We start from the raw sequence: 19,302 nt of genomic DNA on the forward strand, positions 1-19,302 counted from the left end.
GGACTTGCCCTTCAATTGATGATTGGTTAGTTTTTGTATTTCTAATCATATACACTTTTTTGGGTGCACAGGACAAGACCACATCCCATTATGCTTGGAGGATTTTTCGGCCCCGGGTGTCGAACCCGGGACCTCCCGGTCCTGAAGTGAGTGGCGGACCACTACACCACCAGTGTAATATGCCGCCCCGTTACATAAGTAGTTTCGATTAAGTTTACATGTTACTTAAGTAGTGGTGCTACTTTCGAGGTAGCGAAAGTAGCACGTCGTATTTTAGCTGGTTTAATGGGCTCAGCCCCATTATTAGCCAGTAAGATATAGGCACGCAGGTTGAGTGGTTCCGTGAGTCCAAGGGAACCATTCGCACTTAGAATGATTAAAAGACATAATATAACAGAGTTAAAAATACTAAAAACCTAAGACTTGGGCTTTGAGGCTTCCTCAAAGCGTTAGAAATATTCTAAGCTAAGTACGGGTTGTTCTAGCCCCGTTACAGCTGGCAGCACTCAATAGTCCTTCCAATGCCCGATTTGGGATGAGCGATTCGTCGTACTTTGACGCTCCAAATGTGAGTCTGGAGCACGCGAATTTTCCCCATCTCACTGGTGTCGAGTGGGATGCCCTAAATCGCCTCGAGGCGATATCTGGAGAGGCATACGTTGTGTCGCTGATGAAATGAGCGACCCCTGATGGACAGCGTCTCGCCATACACGACTTCATGGCTCGCGAGCTCGCCGAATCCAATCGGCGAGGTTTAACTCCCTCGCGGACTTCACGGAACGACGCCGTAAAGATGGAGACCTCCGTCTACTCTGGCGAAGGCAAAGAACGCTTGTCGCTGTCGCGTTGGTTCCGAGAGGTTGACATCGCTATCGCCTCGAGACTTCTCGAGGCTTCTAAAGCGAAGGTCAACTTCCTTCTTTCCCGGCTCACTGGGAAAGCCAAGGAGTGGGCTTTGGGTAAACTCGTTGTGGACGAGTATGCGTTCTTCACTCTGGGAGCCATCCACAGTGATCTTCGACTCGCCTTCGAGCCGCCACAAGAAGAGAAGTCGGTGCGTTCAAGGTTCCTGTCCTTTAGACAGGGTAAAATGTCCATGTGCGACTACGTGCAGATGGCTCGACATCTGGCATCGTGCATTGCACGCATCCCATGGACATGTACACACACACAAGTGAACGTGTTTGTCGATGGCACGCGTGAAGGGCAGAGTCGCCTATCGCTGGAATGCGCGGAGCCTGCCACGTTGGAGGAGGCTTTCGCTATCGCCCTCCGTGAGGACTTCAGATTTACCAAGGCCTACACCAAGCCTTAAGTGTTACCGCTGTCAGATCAGCGGGCCCGGAACCTCTGGAGATTGATGCAATTGAGTCGTGGGGTGACCGACGACGTGTTACGTCCTGCAAGGGCGACGTCCGTAGCGGGCGACAGATGATATGCTTTCGATGTCGAAAGCCGGGACATCGCGCGGCTGAATGCCGCGCGCCAGCACCGATGTCGGTGCATGCGACGGACACCCATCATGAGGGAGGTGCTCCGCCCACTCGTCCAAAAAAAAAACGGACGAGACCAGTAGGTGCAGGGCGCCCTACTGGTTTGAAGGGAGGTCCAGGTCCACCGGTGACAGCCCGACCTTCCAGCCCATCTGTGCTGCGTGCACGGTCAAATGCCACCATTACGAGTGGTGATTCACGCCTGATTATTGTTAATCTACATATCGCCGGTATCCAGCGACCTCTACGAGCGCTCCTGGATTCAGGAGCGACAAAAAAAATTTCCGTGAATCTTGCGTGTCAATGCTGCCACCCAGCATCCAGGTACACGAGGGACCTGGCCAAGTTGTTGTCAAGCTCGCTGACGGGAAACTGCGCCGCGTATCGCGGCGCGAAGTGTCGTTGCCGTACACGTTTGACGGCTTTCGCAGTAACGACAATTTCTTGGTGATTGAGATGAATTATGCGTTCGATTGCACCCTGGGCATGCCATGGTTGGCACGCGATAAGCCCCAGATCGACTGGTTAGCCAGATCAGTGAAACGTCGAAGGAAGTTCGACGTCAGCGAAGTGCACCCATCTCTTGGTGTCTCCAAGTGATTGGTCGAACGTTACAGTCGTGGATCGTACATCCACGACACCGGCAGTGCACAGAGTGAGCGATGGCCCTCTCTGTACCGCTTGTTCCGTGCTCCTACGCACGAGTGACGATGTCTCCTCGCTTTGCAGCGAGGAGTCCCACGCGGCCGAGCAGTGGATCCCGCGCGAAGACGACGCGGTCGAACAAAGCGAACAGAGGTTCCCTCATGAGCAAGACGTGGTCGAGCAGGGGCTCCCACACGAGTTTATGGCGGTCGAGCAGGGGCTCCCGCATCATGCGTCGACGGACGAGTATGGGCTACTCCCGTCGCGCAATTTCGACGTCCTGGATGAGGACATCCAGCGTCTAGAGGGGGGTATAGATTTAACACCTGACTGCGGTTCGCCAGCTTCAAGCATAGACTCGAAGCACGATGGGGACGCAAGCTACGAGAACTCAGCGTTGGAATGTGTCCACGCTATTGTGTACGTGGACGGGAGTCCACAAAGGCAATATACATTGAGGTCGCGAGTCCACCTCGCGACGCATCGTCGATTACGAGCCTTCCAGGACTATCCTGGAAGCATTTTCTACGCGACCTCAAGGGAGACACAATGGAATAAGAATGTCTGGTCACCAACGAGGTGACCTATGATCCGAATGAGGAGCGAATGACGCGCCATCGAAGCGCTGAACAAATATCAGCGCGCGAAGAAAGATTTGCGTCGCAATCTTGAAAGGCTCTGCGTGAGTCTGGTAACCCTGTCTATGATATTGCTCGAGAGTACGCCACGTTATCCCGGAGAAAAATTCCGGCTGAACTTCCTGCTCATCGTGGTGTTCGGCACGAGATTGATCTCGTGCCAGGATCGAAATATTGTGTGACACGCCAGTGCCGTTGCCTCGAGACCAAGTCGAGGCTATTGATGCATTCTTTGAAGGCCGTCGCAAGGCCAATTATGTGCGTGAGAGTGTCTCACCCCACTCGAGTTTAACCTTCTGCGTGAAGAAGGCTACGGGAGGCTGGCGTATAGTGCATGCGTTTAACAAGCTAAACGATGCCACTTTTCCTGTCCAAACGCCTATCCCCAGGAAAGACATGGTTCTAAACTCCATGTCAGGTAGCGTCATCTTCAGCGCCATCGATCTGACAGATGGCTTCTACCAGATCTTGATGCGACAGAGTGACATACCACTCACTGCGGTGAGTACCCCGAGTGGTATGCTATGGGAGTGGCTGGTGATGCCACAAGGTTTAAGAACGCACCAGCCACTTTCAATCGCATGGTATCTCAAGTGTTGAGACCGCTTCGAGACTTTGCTCCTAGCTACTTCGATGACATTTTTGTCCACAGTCGCGCTGAGGGCAACCTCAGTGCTGTCCAAGTTCACCTTCAACGCCTGAAGCAGGGGTGCTTCAAGTCATGCGGGATAACAAGTTATATGCAAATTTGAAAAAGTGTGTATTCTGTGCACCGGAGATCCCGGTGCTGGGTTGCTACGTGAGTAAATCGGGAGTTTGAGCCGATCCAGAGAAGGTGTCGTCAATCTGTTCTTGGCCCACACCCAAGAATCCTACGGAGTTGTGTTCAATGGCTCGGTCTAGCTAATTACTTGCATAAGTACACAAAGGATTACGCCGGTTCTATACAGCCTCTGTCGTCACTTCTGAAGAAAGACGCCACGTGGTCGTCGCGTCCCGAGCATCAAGCTGCCTTTGACGCAGTGAAGAAGAGCCTGGCGTCAGCGCCAGTGTTGGTACTCCCTGACGACACCAAGTCGTTTAACGTGGTGTGTGATGCAAGAGACTTTGCAATTGGTTGCGCCCTCATGCAGTTTGATCATGAGGGCCGTGAAAGAGTCGTGAGTTACCAATCACGACAGGTGAAGCCGGCGGAGAAGAACTATCCGGTCCATGATAATGAGCTATTAGCTATGCGCTACGCACTCATCAAGTTTCGTGTCCACCTACTGGGCGAACGCATGTTCGCTCTGTATACTGATCATGCATCGCTGCGTACTGCGATGAAGAGCCCACACCTGTCACAGCGGATGGCACGGTGGCTCTCTTTCTTCTCCGAGTACAACTTCGTCGTGCACTACAAGCCAGGCAAGACTAACATTCTTGCTAACGCACTGTCACGACATCAAGATTATGATCCTCGTATGGTACTGAGTCGTCAGGCAACTGACGACGACGATGAAGACGATCGATGTGCGACGTGTGTGTCGTTGAGTTGAACTCGGGTCACTCCCGAGTTATGCCTTTTCGATGAAATCGTCGCGGCTTACGCGACCGATCCGGATTACGCGGACATTATTGCCTATCTGCGCGCCCCCAGTGATGCTGCACTGGGAGCTCTTTCGCGAACGAAGCGTGAACACATTAAACTATACGTTATGGATGGTGATTTGCTGTTATACAGCATCGATAAATTCGATGCACCTCGAACGGTGATTGCAAATGACTTGGATTTGCGTGCTCGTATCATCCACGAGTACCATGATGCCACAATTAGCGGTCATCTGGGCTGCGAAAATGCATTCGCGGCTGTCTCACGTGACTTCTTCTGGCCCCACATGTACAAGTGGGTTCGAAACTGGATTCGCACCTGCGAAATATGTCAGCGAGTGAAGCCATCTCCATCGTCGCAGGCACCCTTGCGACCTCTGCCGATTGCATCTGGGGCTTGGCGCTCGGTTTCAATGGACTTTATCTTCGGGCTTGCACCCGATGGCCAAGACCGGACGGGTATTCTGGTCTTTGTGGACAGATTAGCAAAATGACACATCTGGTGCCTGTTCATGCAACGATCACCGCGGCTGAGACCGCGGTGCACTTCATTGACGCTGTGTTTCACCATCACGGTCTACCAGACAACATAGTCTCGGACCGTGATCTCGTTTCACATCGGCGTTTTGGACGTCATTGTTCGGTTTGCTTGGCATGAAGCTGCAAATGTCGACAGCAGCTCATCCGGAAACGGATAGGCAAACAGAGAGGGTTAATCGGGTCCTCGAAGATGTTCTTCGAAGTTACGCTACTTCCTTTACGAGTTGGAGTGCATTTTTGCCACTCGCCGAGTTTGCACTCAACAACGCGGTTCACGCGTCAACGGGGTTGACGCCATTTTTTGCAAATTCGGCCCGTCATCCTCGTGTACCTACTCTTCTTGCTGTGGATCAACCCACGGCTCTTCGTGGCTCCACTCTGGCGGGGGGGGGGTGATAGTGGTAAACAACGGTCGAGTGCAGCTCACGGTATTCTGAGCGCGAATGTTGTCACCCAATCCAAGGTGAAGTCCTCTGTTTTAAGGCCACGTGACATGGCGTCCCCGCTAGCTCAATGGGTTACACATACGCTGATTGACCCTTCTTCGTGTATGCGAAGACCTCAAGCCAACTACGCGCCGATTAAGTCGCCCCGACCAATTGATGACAGGGCTGTGTCAGAGTTTATACTCCAAGGTCAAGCCATCACGAGGTTTGTACGCGATACTCTTCGATCTGCAGTGGATTGACAGAAAGCGAATGGAGACAAACGTGGCAGAAAGAACATGAGTACCTTCAAGAAGGGTGATCGTGTATTGTTAACTACTGAAGGCCTACGAGATTCTGCAGTAACCAATCTCGGCGCGAGCAAACTCGCGCCACGTTTCATTGGCCCATTCACGGTACTCAAGACAATCGGCGACGCATACACGCTGGACATCCCTTCGTCACTGCGACTTCACCCGACGTTATACGTCGGGCGGCTCAAGGAGTATCGTCCAGCTACGCTTCACGGGTTGGCTCCGTCCTCGGAGTCAAAGACTCATAGGTCGACCTTCCCTCTCGCCTTGCTCGACGCGCCAGCGACATCGGACGCGGCTGCGTCCCAGTCTGCGCGTGCCCAAGAACCTAGCGTTTAGGTTCCGCATCCGTTCAAGCAGCTCGCCGTTCGACTGTCGAATCTCCCTCGCTGTTTTCTCAGCCCGCGCAGCTAGGGCAGCTTCAGCTTCCAGCTGGGCATCGGCAGCCTTGTTCACAGCCGCATCTACATCGTCCTGGGCAACCAGGACGCCAGCATTACCATCGCGAGGGCCCACCGCCGCTTGTGGACGCGGAAGGTCAGAAGCGCTGGATCGTGGAACGTTTGTTGGGTCACGAGGACCCTCGTCGCGAATCCATGCGCGCGCGGTTCCAACCGCGCGCAAGTATCGTGTACGTTGGCTCGGGTTTCCACCTGAGCAGGATACGTGGGAAGCACGCTCTTCGCTCCTTTGAGACGTTCCAGACGTCGTTCGGGCATACGAGTCCGTGCATACGCTTAATTCAGATTTGGTCGACGACCTGAGTGTTCTCGCGGTGACCGAGGACGAGACGAACGACTACGAGACCAAGAGCGATTGCGAGAATGTCGTGGTGAAATATCACCACGACGACGAGAGGAAGAGCGACGACGAAAACGTCGTGGTGAGCGTGTGTCACCACGACCACGCGAACGAGAACGTCGTGGCGAGCGCGTGGTACCACGACCCCGAGAACGCGAGTGGTGTCGCCAGCGTGCCGCGCCACGATTAACCGCGGTCTTGTGCTCTTTTAAGCTGCGCTCATACCGTTTGATCTAGAGCTGTTCATATTCGCTGAGTGGATACTCAGCAACGTGTCGTTGCCAAGTTTCGCAAGTTGGACGAGGCATCGAGTCATAGGACTTACAAGATTTGTGCACGTGAACGTAGCAGAGTCGATCTATGTTCCACGCGTTCTCGCATACCTTTTCGCGCAACACACCGACTATTACAAAGTATGGTATAGTAATTTTGCTTTCTACGTATTAATTAAACTAAACCATGCAGTTCGAAAAAAAGGCATAGTATGAGCTAAATACATCTTAACATAGAAAGCTAGAATTCGTTAATGGCATGCATGAACGCCAATTGAAAAATCGCTGGAGTCCAAGAGCCTATGAAATTATCCGTCTTGGTCTGAAATCGTCAAGATCGTGACAATCAGCGTTCCATGATCATTTGACATTTTTCTTAAGACAAGAAGGATGCACTGTCATTTCGGCGTAGTATCGCGGGTTTACGTCGCTAGGCCGGAGAAGTTTCGAGCCCTCTGGCAAAGGGCAAACGGAAATAGCCTTTATCGTATCAGGATTAGGGTGTACACCGTGTTTTCGTACGATGCACCCAAGAAGTAGCAATTCACTAGCAGCGAATATACACTTTCTGAAATTGGCGTTAAGCTTCTGCTTACGCACAAGTGTATAGACTTTTGGACTTGGGTACGAGTGACTTTAAAGTCCACTTTCCATTCATGCCTCGGCTTTGAACGACGACTTCATCGTATTATATTAGTGCGAAATCTCGCAGCGTTTTTAGCAGATTGGTAACACATCTGTTGAATGTTGCAGGGGGTCATTAATCCCTTGTGGCATAACTAGCCACTCCCATGACATTCAGCTTGAAGTGCTTACTGCTGCGAGCGGAATATTTAGCTCACGCTTGAGGATCTGATAGAGTCTATCCATCTAATATATCGACGAAAAGATGGTTCTCTTCGAGATGCCGTCAATGGTTACCTCTTTTCGTGGTATCGGCCTTTGAGCCTGTACCGTTGCAGCGTTCAATTTATTGAATAATCCGCCAGCATCCTGTTGTTTTACGCACACAGAAGGTCATAGAGCGATGTGGGGAGGTTGACTCCCTCACATGGCCCGCTGCTGGGCGATCGGCATCTAACTTGTCGATCGCTAATACTTGCACAATGACTGCTTCATCGCACATCAATTCGAATCTGGAATCAGGCCAATTTCGTGTCGAGTGTCATTATCCTAGGCAACTCGCATGGTACCGAATATGGGAAGCATCGTTAATTTTGGTAAAATCCTTTTACAATGGATCTATTTTGAACGACCTCCGAGAACCATTTCGGCTCCAGCTTTGGCACTTTTTTTAAATTCAACCGTGGATGCGCTATCAGATGAAGCGTATAATCATTTACACTTGTTTCTGTATTAACCGAGACGTTCGATGTCTTGGTTTATTTCTGGACACTTTTTCTAACACCTATTTCCTCCCTTAATTTTTTCGGTACTTATTCCTTAAAGCTTTTTTTGGGTGTACACTCAACCACATCAAGCTGTGGTTGCGCAACCACAGCGAGATCCTCTACGATCGACTCTCCGGTCTTACAGACAGGAATTTTAAGTTTTCTTGGATGTTGCTCTTCAAGCAAGCATCCTTGTTTCGTACCACTCAACTTATTCGATTGCCGAATTTTGACACTGCCTGTGCTTGTGCACAGTTGTCGGTAACTTTGTCCACGTCACAATGGTAAACCTTCGACGCGGTTTGTGCTTGTGAACATCCGTTGAGATCTAATTCCACAGTGTATTGGACATTCACACTGAGGTCTTGTGCAGTCATGCAAACGACCGACCCATAAGTGAGCCCATCGCACTCACTCGTAAGACATTCACTCGCTTGTGGACGCTCCAAGACGTTCATCATTTGGCCATCTGATGAACAAGAGACAGGCATCGTCACGGCCTGATGCTGCCAATCCATGGCTCGTACTTTCTGGGCCATGACAAGCCAAGAATGACATCAAATTTTTTATCCAAATCTAGTACGATGAAATCATCATCGAACTGTTTACCCTTTATCGTGTATTGGTACCAACTAAACGTTTTTTTTTACTATTATAGTTGCATCTGTTGCTCGGTGCACTATCATCCTCGTAAGAGGGATATCGCGCTCAATAAATTTGAGCCATCGATCTTCTAGCGATTGGCGTCGAATGAAATTGCTCGACGCCCAACAATCGACGAGGGACTTTAGTGGCACTTCATTTTTCACTATACATTTAAGATGATGAAGCTAACGTCATCACCTGGAGCACAAGCACATTGCGTTTGTAAGAGGGGCAGTTTTCATCAAAAGGCCTGCAATTTCTTTTTGAAGTTGCTAGACCAGTAGAGCGCTCCGCACCTACTGACCCCGACTGTTTTCTTGCGATTTGCCTTGCCGTTGCGATTTCGCAATAGCGTCAAATCTGAGTGCTTTGCTTTTTTATTAGGAGTTCGATCGTTTCGATAAGTGTCTCTAGGCACTGGGCGTCCTGTTTAAAGCTGCTAAGCACCGCTTAGCAACCAAAGGTCGATACTTAGAAGGCTTGGTATAGTAATTAAATTTGATATAATTCGCTCTTACGTATTGCAATTTTCTTTAACTAATTTACCATATTAATATAATTATGTATTACGACTCATTGCCCACCGCCCATCGCGCGTCTAGCAGCGACTAATAAACATAGCTGTTATATTACCACTACAATATTACAGTTGATGGTAATTTTGACAATATTAGAAATATAGACGATAATACTTATTCTTCATTATAATTCCGCTTATAGATAATTATATATATGTAACAGAAGACTCCGATACAAAGAGTTGAAGCTTTGACTGCTTGCTATGGGGTCGCAGCTATGAGCGCGCCGAGGCTAAAAAAGCGCACTTAATAGGGCGACAGTTCTTATGTGTCGTAATCATTTTTGTTGCTTGCTATCCATACTTTATTTTTGAGTAAGTTCAGTCACGACAAAACGGAGACAAAGTAACATGGAAAAATGCAAGACTGAGTAGTTAATAATGAGTAGCACTCACTTTTCGATCTACCGCACTCAACCTCTTCTATATGGTTGACTAACAAATACATCACTCCAGGCCGCATATATCCAGTTAGCATATTCCATTTAATTTTTAGGCGTAACGTATAATTGATCGAACTTGTTGCGCTTGCTACGAGAAAAATGTTCAATTCATATATTTACTAGTAGCCAAACTTAGCAGATGGCGACATCTCTTGCATCAGTAAGAGATTCTCGTGATTAAGCAACGGAGCAAAGTTATTGTTTCGCTAGACTCAACACCTAAACACCCCATAGAAATGACAGACGCGTGCTGTCAATGTCAACGGCCTTCCCGAAGGATGCGCGGAGGAATGTGCAACGGGCTCATGGTTGTGCTCAGCAACCTCGACCAAAACTTGAAGCAACTCAGCCTGTTTACGCAATGTAAACTTAAAATTGCAGCCTGATTTTCGACTAATTCTACGGCGTTTTTGGGCTGTTAGTATGGGCGGAACCGAATTTGAGCAATGTTGCACAATGGAATTAATGTCACCATCAGCTTTGTTATCAACTTTTGTGATATGCTTGATAGAAACAGCATAACCACGCGCAGGCGCATTCTCCTCTATTGCCAAATTTGCTGTCTCCAGCAAAACATTTGCCAATTCTGGATGAGGTTAGTGGTGTTCATGATAATATGAGAGAGAGAGGAGTGCTGTTTATGTGGTGTCGAGGGGCCAACTTGTTTGCCACTTTGATTTGCAAGGTGATGAGGTCAGCCTCATCACCATGGCCATTAATCCAGGGTGACTGTGGGTTGGGAGCAACTCTGTTAAGATACCTGCAAATTCTCTTGACGCTGCTGGTTCAGTAGTGGGATGGGGCACACATTGGTTAGAGAACCGTTGTTGTGGTACAATTACTCTATGGGCAACCTACCTTTATCCTATTTAAGTAGTGAATCACTAAAATCCCATTTATTATGGGTAACAAATATGGTCGCCACCATATATAAACTTGGCGGTCAAAACATATTAGAAATTAGATAATATAAGTTTTTTTAGATTTAAATTAGTATTAAAGTTCAATTCCCCTTTTGATCCAAAAGCATCTGGTGCCTTCCTAAGGCTTGCCCATTCATCTGTGAGAGATAGAAGCCTTTCTAAGGTACATACTCTCGGGCACTTGTTGCAACTAGGTTCTACGAACCCCTGAATCCCTTGAACTAGGATTCATTAAGCTTTAATAGCTTCTACGACTCCCTGAGCCGTTAAACCCTTTGGTTCTATAGAACAAAGAGACTCTTTGAGTCTATAAGTCTTCCTCTGACTAAAGGAGCGAGGCAGCTCCGCTCTAAGTAGGCCCTAAACACCTACTAACCCCAACCGTTTTCTTATGGTCCGCCTTGCTGTTGCGATTTTGCAACAGCGCCAGACCCGCATTATCGCTATTCATAGCGGGAGTTTGATCATGCTTATCCACAGGCACTTCCCTCTAAGGCGTAATGCGATTGCATCTTTGCAATCGTTTAAAGCTTGTTTTGCGAGGTTTCTCGCTTCATTATCGACGCAAAGCAGGTATCTATCAGACAGCAATCTTGTCGCGTTCAGTTCATTAGGAATTAATTCATTTATTCTATTAGAATAAAGACAGCAATTTTGGCAAAAAAAGTTATTTTACTGCTAACCGATCATTTTGTAAATGAAATTAAAATTCGCTCTATCAGATTCTTCGTAAATCTTGATTTGTCTATGCTTCCTGTCTGCGCAGGTTTATATTATATTTACGAGCGACTTTTCGCGACTTTCTTAACATTTCTTCATTAATTGTGACTAAGTGTAAAAAATATGGACTTACTACCTTGAATCTATAATAAAAACTCGTAAGCACACGTTGTAACTACTTTCAGAAATTAATTCTGTGTTAAGATTAACAGAACTTGGCATTAAGCCATGGCACGAGAAGCACAGATGCTACCACTAGAACAGTGGAGTAAATAAACGTCCTGTTGGATTTTAGTAGGTTTCTCACATCAGTGAGCAATTGTCCGAATAATACGTGTGTTGCTAAACTGCACCTTTCTGGCAAGTCCACACGTCGATTGAAATGAGAAGAGCGTATGGTATAACGTCGATGCGGTCTTGTGCGGAATCAAATTAGGAGGTATTGTTTCTAAGATCAATTGCCATTGTATCTGCTCACCAAGTTTTCGTGCCACAATTCGCCGTGGAATGATGGGACATTCGAGTTTCAGCTGTTCCAAAAATCTGGATGAAATTAAGTTTGGTGGCAATTACAGAAACTGTCACTGATGGTATCTACTGGTGCTTCAAATTCATAAAGTGCCGACTCTCAAGGCCGGTTTTATCGGTATATTTTCAGTATACCGGTCTACCGCCATGGTACCGATCATAGGTGCACCACCCAAAAACTGCATTTCCCGTTCGCAATTGCCATACCAGAAAAGGAATACGTCACAATGACAGTGTCAGTTATGATAGTAGCATTACCGTTGCTGGACCAGAGCCCTCGTTCATAGAATTTTGATTGCAAAGTGTCTAAATTGCATATTTGACTGTGGAAAAACAAGGGGGTCAGTAGAATTGACCGGAGTGGTCTGCATTTCCTCCATTTCGTTTGGAATTGCTCGCACCATGAAAAAAGATGGACGGACAAGGAGTGGACTTGCATTGACACGAAATTTCGTCGATATTTTTATTTTGGGTAGCCTTAAGATGTCTCGAGTTGCTTGGTGGAGGAGCAGTGCCCGTCAGAAAGGCTCTTGCTATCGGTAATATTGCTACAGGTATACACGGTCCGACGCGCAAATACCCACTTCGGCACCGGCAATATACCGTTTTAAACAAATAACCACTACTGCACACAATCAAGTTGCCAGCAATAATTGCGCTTGAAATGGGTGGGGCATCGCTCAGTGCAGCAACAATCGAGTTAAATGGTAGCGAGGTGGAGGAAAGACACTGGACTTCAGTGTCGCTTGTGGCGACATATACAGTGCCACTCACGTTAGTGTACGTCACGACCTTTCCGGCTTCTTGTATTATTGTTGCATAGCCGTCGTATAGAACTTTCGCTTCATTAGTTGCCACAATTAATTGGATTGGCAAAATAACCACTTTGTCGAACTGGTGGCGGTTGCATGTGACACCAATTTTTATAAAACGTTTAGCGAATCGTTAAAGTCCAGAGTTGCAACTGCTTCTGTTGCAAGAGTTGCCAGAATAATGAGGCCATAAAGCAGTGCGCGAGCACGTCGAGCCATCTTTTATTTGTAAGAACACAATTCATTAACAGGCTTTAGACATGTGGAAGGCTCGGGGGTTGTGGGATCGAAATAGGTCCTGTTAAGGAAGAATAGCACCGAGCGATTGTGTTGCATCCATGACACTTGTTTTTGCTGGTCAAATAGTCGTCGTATTCGATTTCAATTAAAGTGGCAGAGCAACTAAAACATACTGGCTATATCACGATTGCTACGGTGGCAAATCACCCGCCATTTTCTTTCGTTAATCGTTTTCATTCCCATGTTTCCGAGGTTCTCGACGTAAAGGTGCGACGAAATAATCTTTTGTAAAAGAAGGCGTCTGCTCGTGCGGCCACTGCCCATCCGAATGCTTTAGAACTTCGATCCATTTGAAGAAGAATCGTACATATAATTATAAAGAGGTCGAAAACAAGCTTATGAATTTTAGGATAACACTAATTTTAAATAATTCTCAGGAAAAATCTGGCTTTCAATTTCGCACAAGTGGCAAATACCACAAGAAGGCGATTTAAACGTAAGTCCCACTTTTTTAAAAGGGCTCCGATTCCGAGAAGCGATACCTTAAAGACGTTATCCAGAAGAAGACCTCTCGAAATAAAGCTACTAAAAGGCTCAAGGCTGTTAATCTAATCTATCGATGCTTCCTCTCACTCTGTCGGGACTAGAACTCTCCGTTAGAAACTTTGTAAGACTTTTATTTAGTTAGATAGCCGCTCGCTAGGACCGTAACGAGGATTAAATATAAGTTTAAAGTTTATTGTGATGGCCTGGATCGGTCGCACGTGTTCTGAGGGTATTCTACTTCACTAAAAAGGTTGCGTTTTCGGCATTTCTCGAAAAACAACAGCCTTATTCCACATAAATAAGGCTACTTTTCCTATAATGGACAAATGGCGAGCCTTGGGCGCTCGGCAGTGTGAGGTTCTAATTAAAATCGAGTTCGGTATCGTATGGATGTCGGAAGGCAATACAAACAGAACGGCGTTTGTAAAAGACACGGCAGCCATTGCGCTTCCATCTCACCCGACGCTACTATTTCTTTGAATATCGATGCAGTTTTATATTTTTTATTTCTACGACATAAAAGCTCGTTGTCGAGATGCTTTACTTGATTACATTTTGCAGGTCAGGTGCATGGCGCGCAGCCCTTTGCGCCGCGACTTCTACCTGGTATCCTCGATTCATGTAAGCACACCATTTGTCAAATCGAATTCTTCTATCGTACTTGACCTCTCACACAACATACACTTCACAAATGAATCTCAATCAACTGCAACGTCCTCACCAACCTCACCAACCGTTTCCGCATTCCGCATTCCACCCTTCCCCCCGACGTACTTCCCACAAGCAAGCATTTATGGTTATCGTACGTCTACGAACTTCATCCTGCGGCCGTAACCTTGTACTAATATTGACTAACATTAGGCCAACAACGCAACGCTCGAAGAGCAGGATCCCGAGATCTTTCACCTCATTGAGGACGAGAAGAATCGGCAATGGAAGTGTTTAGAGCTCATTGCGTCGGAAAATTTCACGTCCCGAGCAGTTATGGATTGTTTGGGCTCGTGCCTTACCAATAAATACGCCGAGGGGTTACCAAACGCACGCTACTACGGCGGGAACGAGATCATTGATAAAATTGAAATCTTGTGCCAGCAGCGCGCCCTGGCAGCCTACAGCTTGGACGCAAACACGTGGGGCGTCAACGTCCAGCCGTACTCGGGATCACCTGCGAATTTTGCCGTCTACACGGCGCTATTACGTCCCCACGACCGTATCATGGGGCTCGACTTGCCCAGTGGAGGCCACTTGACCCATGGCTTTTACACGTACTCCAAAGCGGAAAACACACGGAAAGCCGTGTCGGCTACATCCGTGTACTTTGAGTCACTCCCGTACCGCGTAAGTGCCGACACGGGTCTCATTGACTTTGAGAAGCTTGCCGAGACAGCCGCGCTCTTTAAACCTGCCATGATCGTATGTGGTGGCAGCGCGTATCCACGGGATTGGGACTACAATGCGTTTCGTAAGATTGCGGACGACAATGGCGCGCTTTTAATGTGCGATATGGCCCATTACAGCGGCCTCGTGGCCACGAAAGAGCACAATAGTCCATTTGAATATTGCGACATTGTCACGACGACAACGCACAAGTCGCTACGTGGGCCACGGGCTGGCATGATCTTCTTTCGTCGTGACGAGCGGAAATTTGAGTCGCGGATTAATAATGCCGTCTTTCCAGCTCTTCAAGGCGGTCCTCATGAGCACCAAATTGCGGGGATTGCGGCACAACTCAAGGAGGTCCAGACACCCGCATTCAAAACGTATGTTCAGCAACTCAAGGCAAATGCCAAGGTCTTGGCCAAGACGTTGATGGAACGAGGCTATACCATGTGTACGGGAGGCACTGACAATCACTTGATTTTGTGGGACTTGCGTCCACAAGGAGTCACGGGCTCGAAGCTGGAGAAACTATGCGATATGGTCTGTATCACGCTGAACAAGAATGCCGTGCTGGGTGATCGCAGTGCGTTGACTCCTGGTGGTGTGCGTGTCGGTACGCCTGCTTTAACAAGTCGTGGATTCAAAGAAGCAGAATTTGTCCAAGTTGCCGCGTTTTTAGACCGAGCACTCAAGTTGTGTGTGGAGATTCAGTCGACGAGTGGGAAGAAGTTAGTGGACTTTATACAGGCTGCCGAGGTGCATGAAGGCGTCAAACAGCTCCGTTGCGATGTCAATGCACTTGCCACGTCGTTTGAAATGCCTGGGTTTAAGGTCTCGGAGATGCGTAACAAGCGCATTGAAGAGTAAAGAATGTTGGATTGTTACTGAAAAGCAGTCGGTAGCGAATCTTTCTGCGATCGGGTACGGTGCACGTGGAAGCTGCTGGTTTTTTCTTTTAGTCGCACCTTTCATCGAGTATACAATTCGACAGGCTTGTCTCGTGTGTATCCCAACTTTATTGACAACTATTCTTGTGAATCGGATTACTAAGTGGCGAAGGTTTTCTCGCAGCACTCTGGAGGAACTCGAAACTTGCTTGTATACAGGAATAATAGATATGCGCCATTTCAAAGTCTTTAGTTTTCATGTCGTTCTGAAAGGTTTTTGAGAATTCAGGTCTGCAATTAAGAAAATCTCATCTGAATTGGAGTTTTCGTTATTTCAAGTCAGCCAAATATCTGGAAAAAATGGTCAAATATCGGACTATTTTGTCAAATCGTCTTAATTTTAAAGCTTTTAGCTTTGTGATGGATTCGGACTAAAATACACACAGATACTTACGCCAAGGTAAAAAACAGATTAAAAATCTAAAGTCGATATGATACTATAGGAAATTCCTTAACTCACCTTATCCACTTTCTAGCCAATCGAATGTCATACTTAGAGCCCATCACATTTCATTACAATATAATAACGTCGAAATCTCCGTGCATGATCAGCAACGTTGAAATCTCCGCGCACGGCTAGCAACATCAAAATCTACCGTCAATCATCCACTTTCTAAACTAACTACACTATTTTCCGCAGGCGCTATAGCTTACACAACACCCGGGATGTCCTCGAGAAATACAGGCAGCGATACAAAAGTAAAAGGTTTTAAGATCAGTGTTTTAAACTGACTTGAGAAGGACAATTAAAGCACTTATGGCTTCGTTTCCATGAATTTTCGGGGCGGTCTAAATCGTGATGGATATCAGCATTCTCGCAAAGAAAGAACTTAACTCGCACTTCGTTCTCAGGACGGTTTCCAACTTTTCTGGACCGCGCAACTTTCAATGGAAAGTTGTCAGGTAATGCCACATGTAACGGGCTAAAGTTTCCCTAATGTTACACAATTCCCGTTAGGTACACTTGTGTACTTAAGGGGATAGTCAATTACTAAATCAAAGTAATTAGACCAGCACTCGGGTGTGGTTCACATGTGACCAGCCCTTGAGTATGTGATGCACATGGGTGCATTCACATTAGGAGAGATGACGGCTAGCGTCATCCGTTACGCGAGGTATCTAGAAAAATACGCTCGCAATACATATTAAGTTTTATCTGTAGATATGGCATTTTGATTGGTAAAAATAGGTATTTATATTAAATGCGATTAAATATTTATCAGTCTGAAAACTATTCCTACTTAGTAAGTGCGCACGAGGAGCCGGATTACCGCTCCCGTGACGACACTTAACCAAAGTACTTGGTGGTTGGGTGAGGCCGCTAACGCGCCCACCACAACTTCTAAATGGCCTCGTTTAAACGGGCCAAGAGCGTCGCTCCTAGAGCGCGCTCTTGTAGACGCACATAATTATTATGGCGTCTTTCAATCATGGAGGGCTCAGGGAAAATCGGCTGGGCGTATTTCCCGATCCCGGTCGTGTTGCGTTCAAATGAATGCCCGACCAATACGAGGCGGAATTCCTGCGCCGCATTCAACCACATTCCGATGTGATGAAACAGCGGTCGCAGCGAATTAATTTCGCCCGTTTGCGTGTGAAAGAAATCATGGGTGGTACTGTACCCTGCTTCTTCTCACTACGCTACTTCTGCTAGTCCTTTTGAGACTAGCGAAGTGACCTCAGCTGGTGCTCCTTTTCATAGGCAGCAACCAAGCCGGGCACATCAATACGTAGGGTATCGATCGGTTCCTAAGAGTCAAAACTCTTCGGTAACCTTTCCATTGAACGAGGATCTGGTACCCTTGCGTCACGGAGCGGTGGGCAAGCAATCTTCCAACAAGGAAGCGTTGATTCCCACCCGCATCCATCAGTGCAGGTGGCGCCCGATAGGAGCGGCGATCTCGCCCACCTAATCGCGGCTGCCTTACCTTCGTCCGTTCAGTCGCATGCGTTAAGCGCTGCTGAACGACGTATTGCGGATCTCGAGAGTCAAGTCTCGCGACTGACCTCGGATCTTGTTGATGTCCGAGCGAAGGCTCGTCAGGGTTATGAACGCCTGAAGACTCGCTTGGATCTCTTTGAAAGGATAATGCTGAGGGATCTGCGTTACTCGCGTGATGTCCTCGCTCTCCAAGTCCTGTTCGTGGTGGGAGGCATCGGTCCGATAGTTTTTCGCCTTCACCGTCCCCCTCACCCGAACGACGCTCGACTCACAGTCGGCGTCACCATCGGTCTCCTTAGACGGATGGGGGTATGTGACCTCATTTGGGTCTACACACCGTTTCAGACGACACACGTAAAATACGGGGTTCTTCTTTATATACGGGGGGAGGGTGAGCCTATAATTTAGGTCTCCAACCTCTTCTACCACCGCAAAGGGCCAAATGAAACGCGGCAACAACTTCGTAGTACCTCCAGGTAGTACAGAAATTGCATTTTTAGGTAGGGTAGCAGTACTTATTAGTACTTTTTTCCCTCACTCTAAAAGCGTTCATTTCTTACGACCATTTCGGTCCGCATATTCTTTTTGCTTGTCCTGTGCGCTTACCATTGCGTCACGGACTTTCCGTATGATGGCTAATCGCTCATCCACAAAGCGTTGAGCCTCGCTCACGCTTTTAGCATCAAACTCGCCTATGATACCGCCAAGAGGTCGGTCATAAGGCGTAGTTTTATTGACCACTGCTAAAATGGCAGGGTCACTAGGGCAAGTTTCTGTCTTTGAGATGATACCCTCATGGGTCATCGTCATATTGACGAAACTATGTCCCTCTTTCGCACCGAGCATAGTGAGGGGCCCTCCCCCACTAAGACTCGGGCTGCGCACAAACAAGACTGTCGTCCGTGGATAACGCAGTCCGTTGATATAAAACGGTGTCTTACCCGTACTGGCGTGTACACTGTTATTGATAGCGAACTCCACAAAGGGCAATTGCTTTCTCCACTCTTTAAGAGTTGTTATAGTGCGCAAGACATCCACCACGACCCGATTAACACGTTCTGTTTGGACATCGGTCTAAGGATGATCTGCGGTCGACATGTGGAGCTTGCTCCCTAGCAGCTCGAACACATGTCGCCAAAAACCAGACGTAAGACGTGGATACCGGTCCGATACTATGGACTCAAGCATCCCTTGTAATCGTTAAACATGATCCAAGAACAAGAGAGCTGCCTCCTTGCCTGTGATCGATGTCTTACATGGTGCTAAGGGCACCATTTTGTTCAGTCTGTCTACAAAGACGACTAGCCCATCGTCCGACCCTTATGATCAGGCGGCATGCCAAACATGAAGTCTAGACTTACTGACTTCCAACAGTTGGTTGGAATCGGTAGCGGCTTCAGTGGCGCACTGCTGGACGGTGCAGCCTTAATGCACTGACACTGTTCGCAAGAGCAAATATAGTTGGCCACCCATCTATATAGGTGTGGCCA

At 47.7% G+C, this 19,302-nt stretch overlaps 1 protein-coding gene across 1 annotated transcript; it reads left to right on the forward strand.

Moving 5' to 3' along the window:
- The first annotated feature begins 14,328 nt into the window (after positions 1-14,328).
- CCR75_001301 (uncharacterized protein) lies at positions 14,329-16,058 on the forward strand. Its single transcript, XM_067959405.1, has 2 exons — positions 14,329-14,345; positions 14,405-16,058. The coding sequence occupies exons 1-2, from the start codon at positions 14,337-14,339 to the stop codon at positions 15,788-15,790; spliced, it is 1,395 nt and encodes a 464-aa protein (XP_067819253.1). The 5' UTR covers positions 14,329-14,336; the 3' UTR covers positions 15,791-16,058.
- Positions 16,059-19,302: the final 3,244 nt, after the last annotated feature.

The sequence above is a fragment of the Bremia lactucae genome, linkage group LG15 (genome assembly GCF_004359215.1).
Source record: "Bremia lactucae strain SF5 linkage group LG15, whole genome shotgun sequence".
NCBI lineage: Eukaryota > Oomycota > Peronosporomycetes > Peronosporales > Peronosporaceae > Bremia > Bremia lactucae.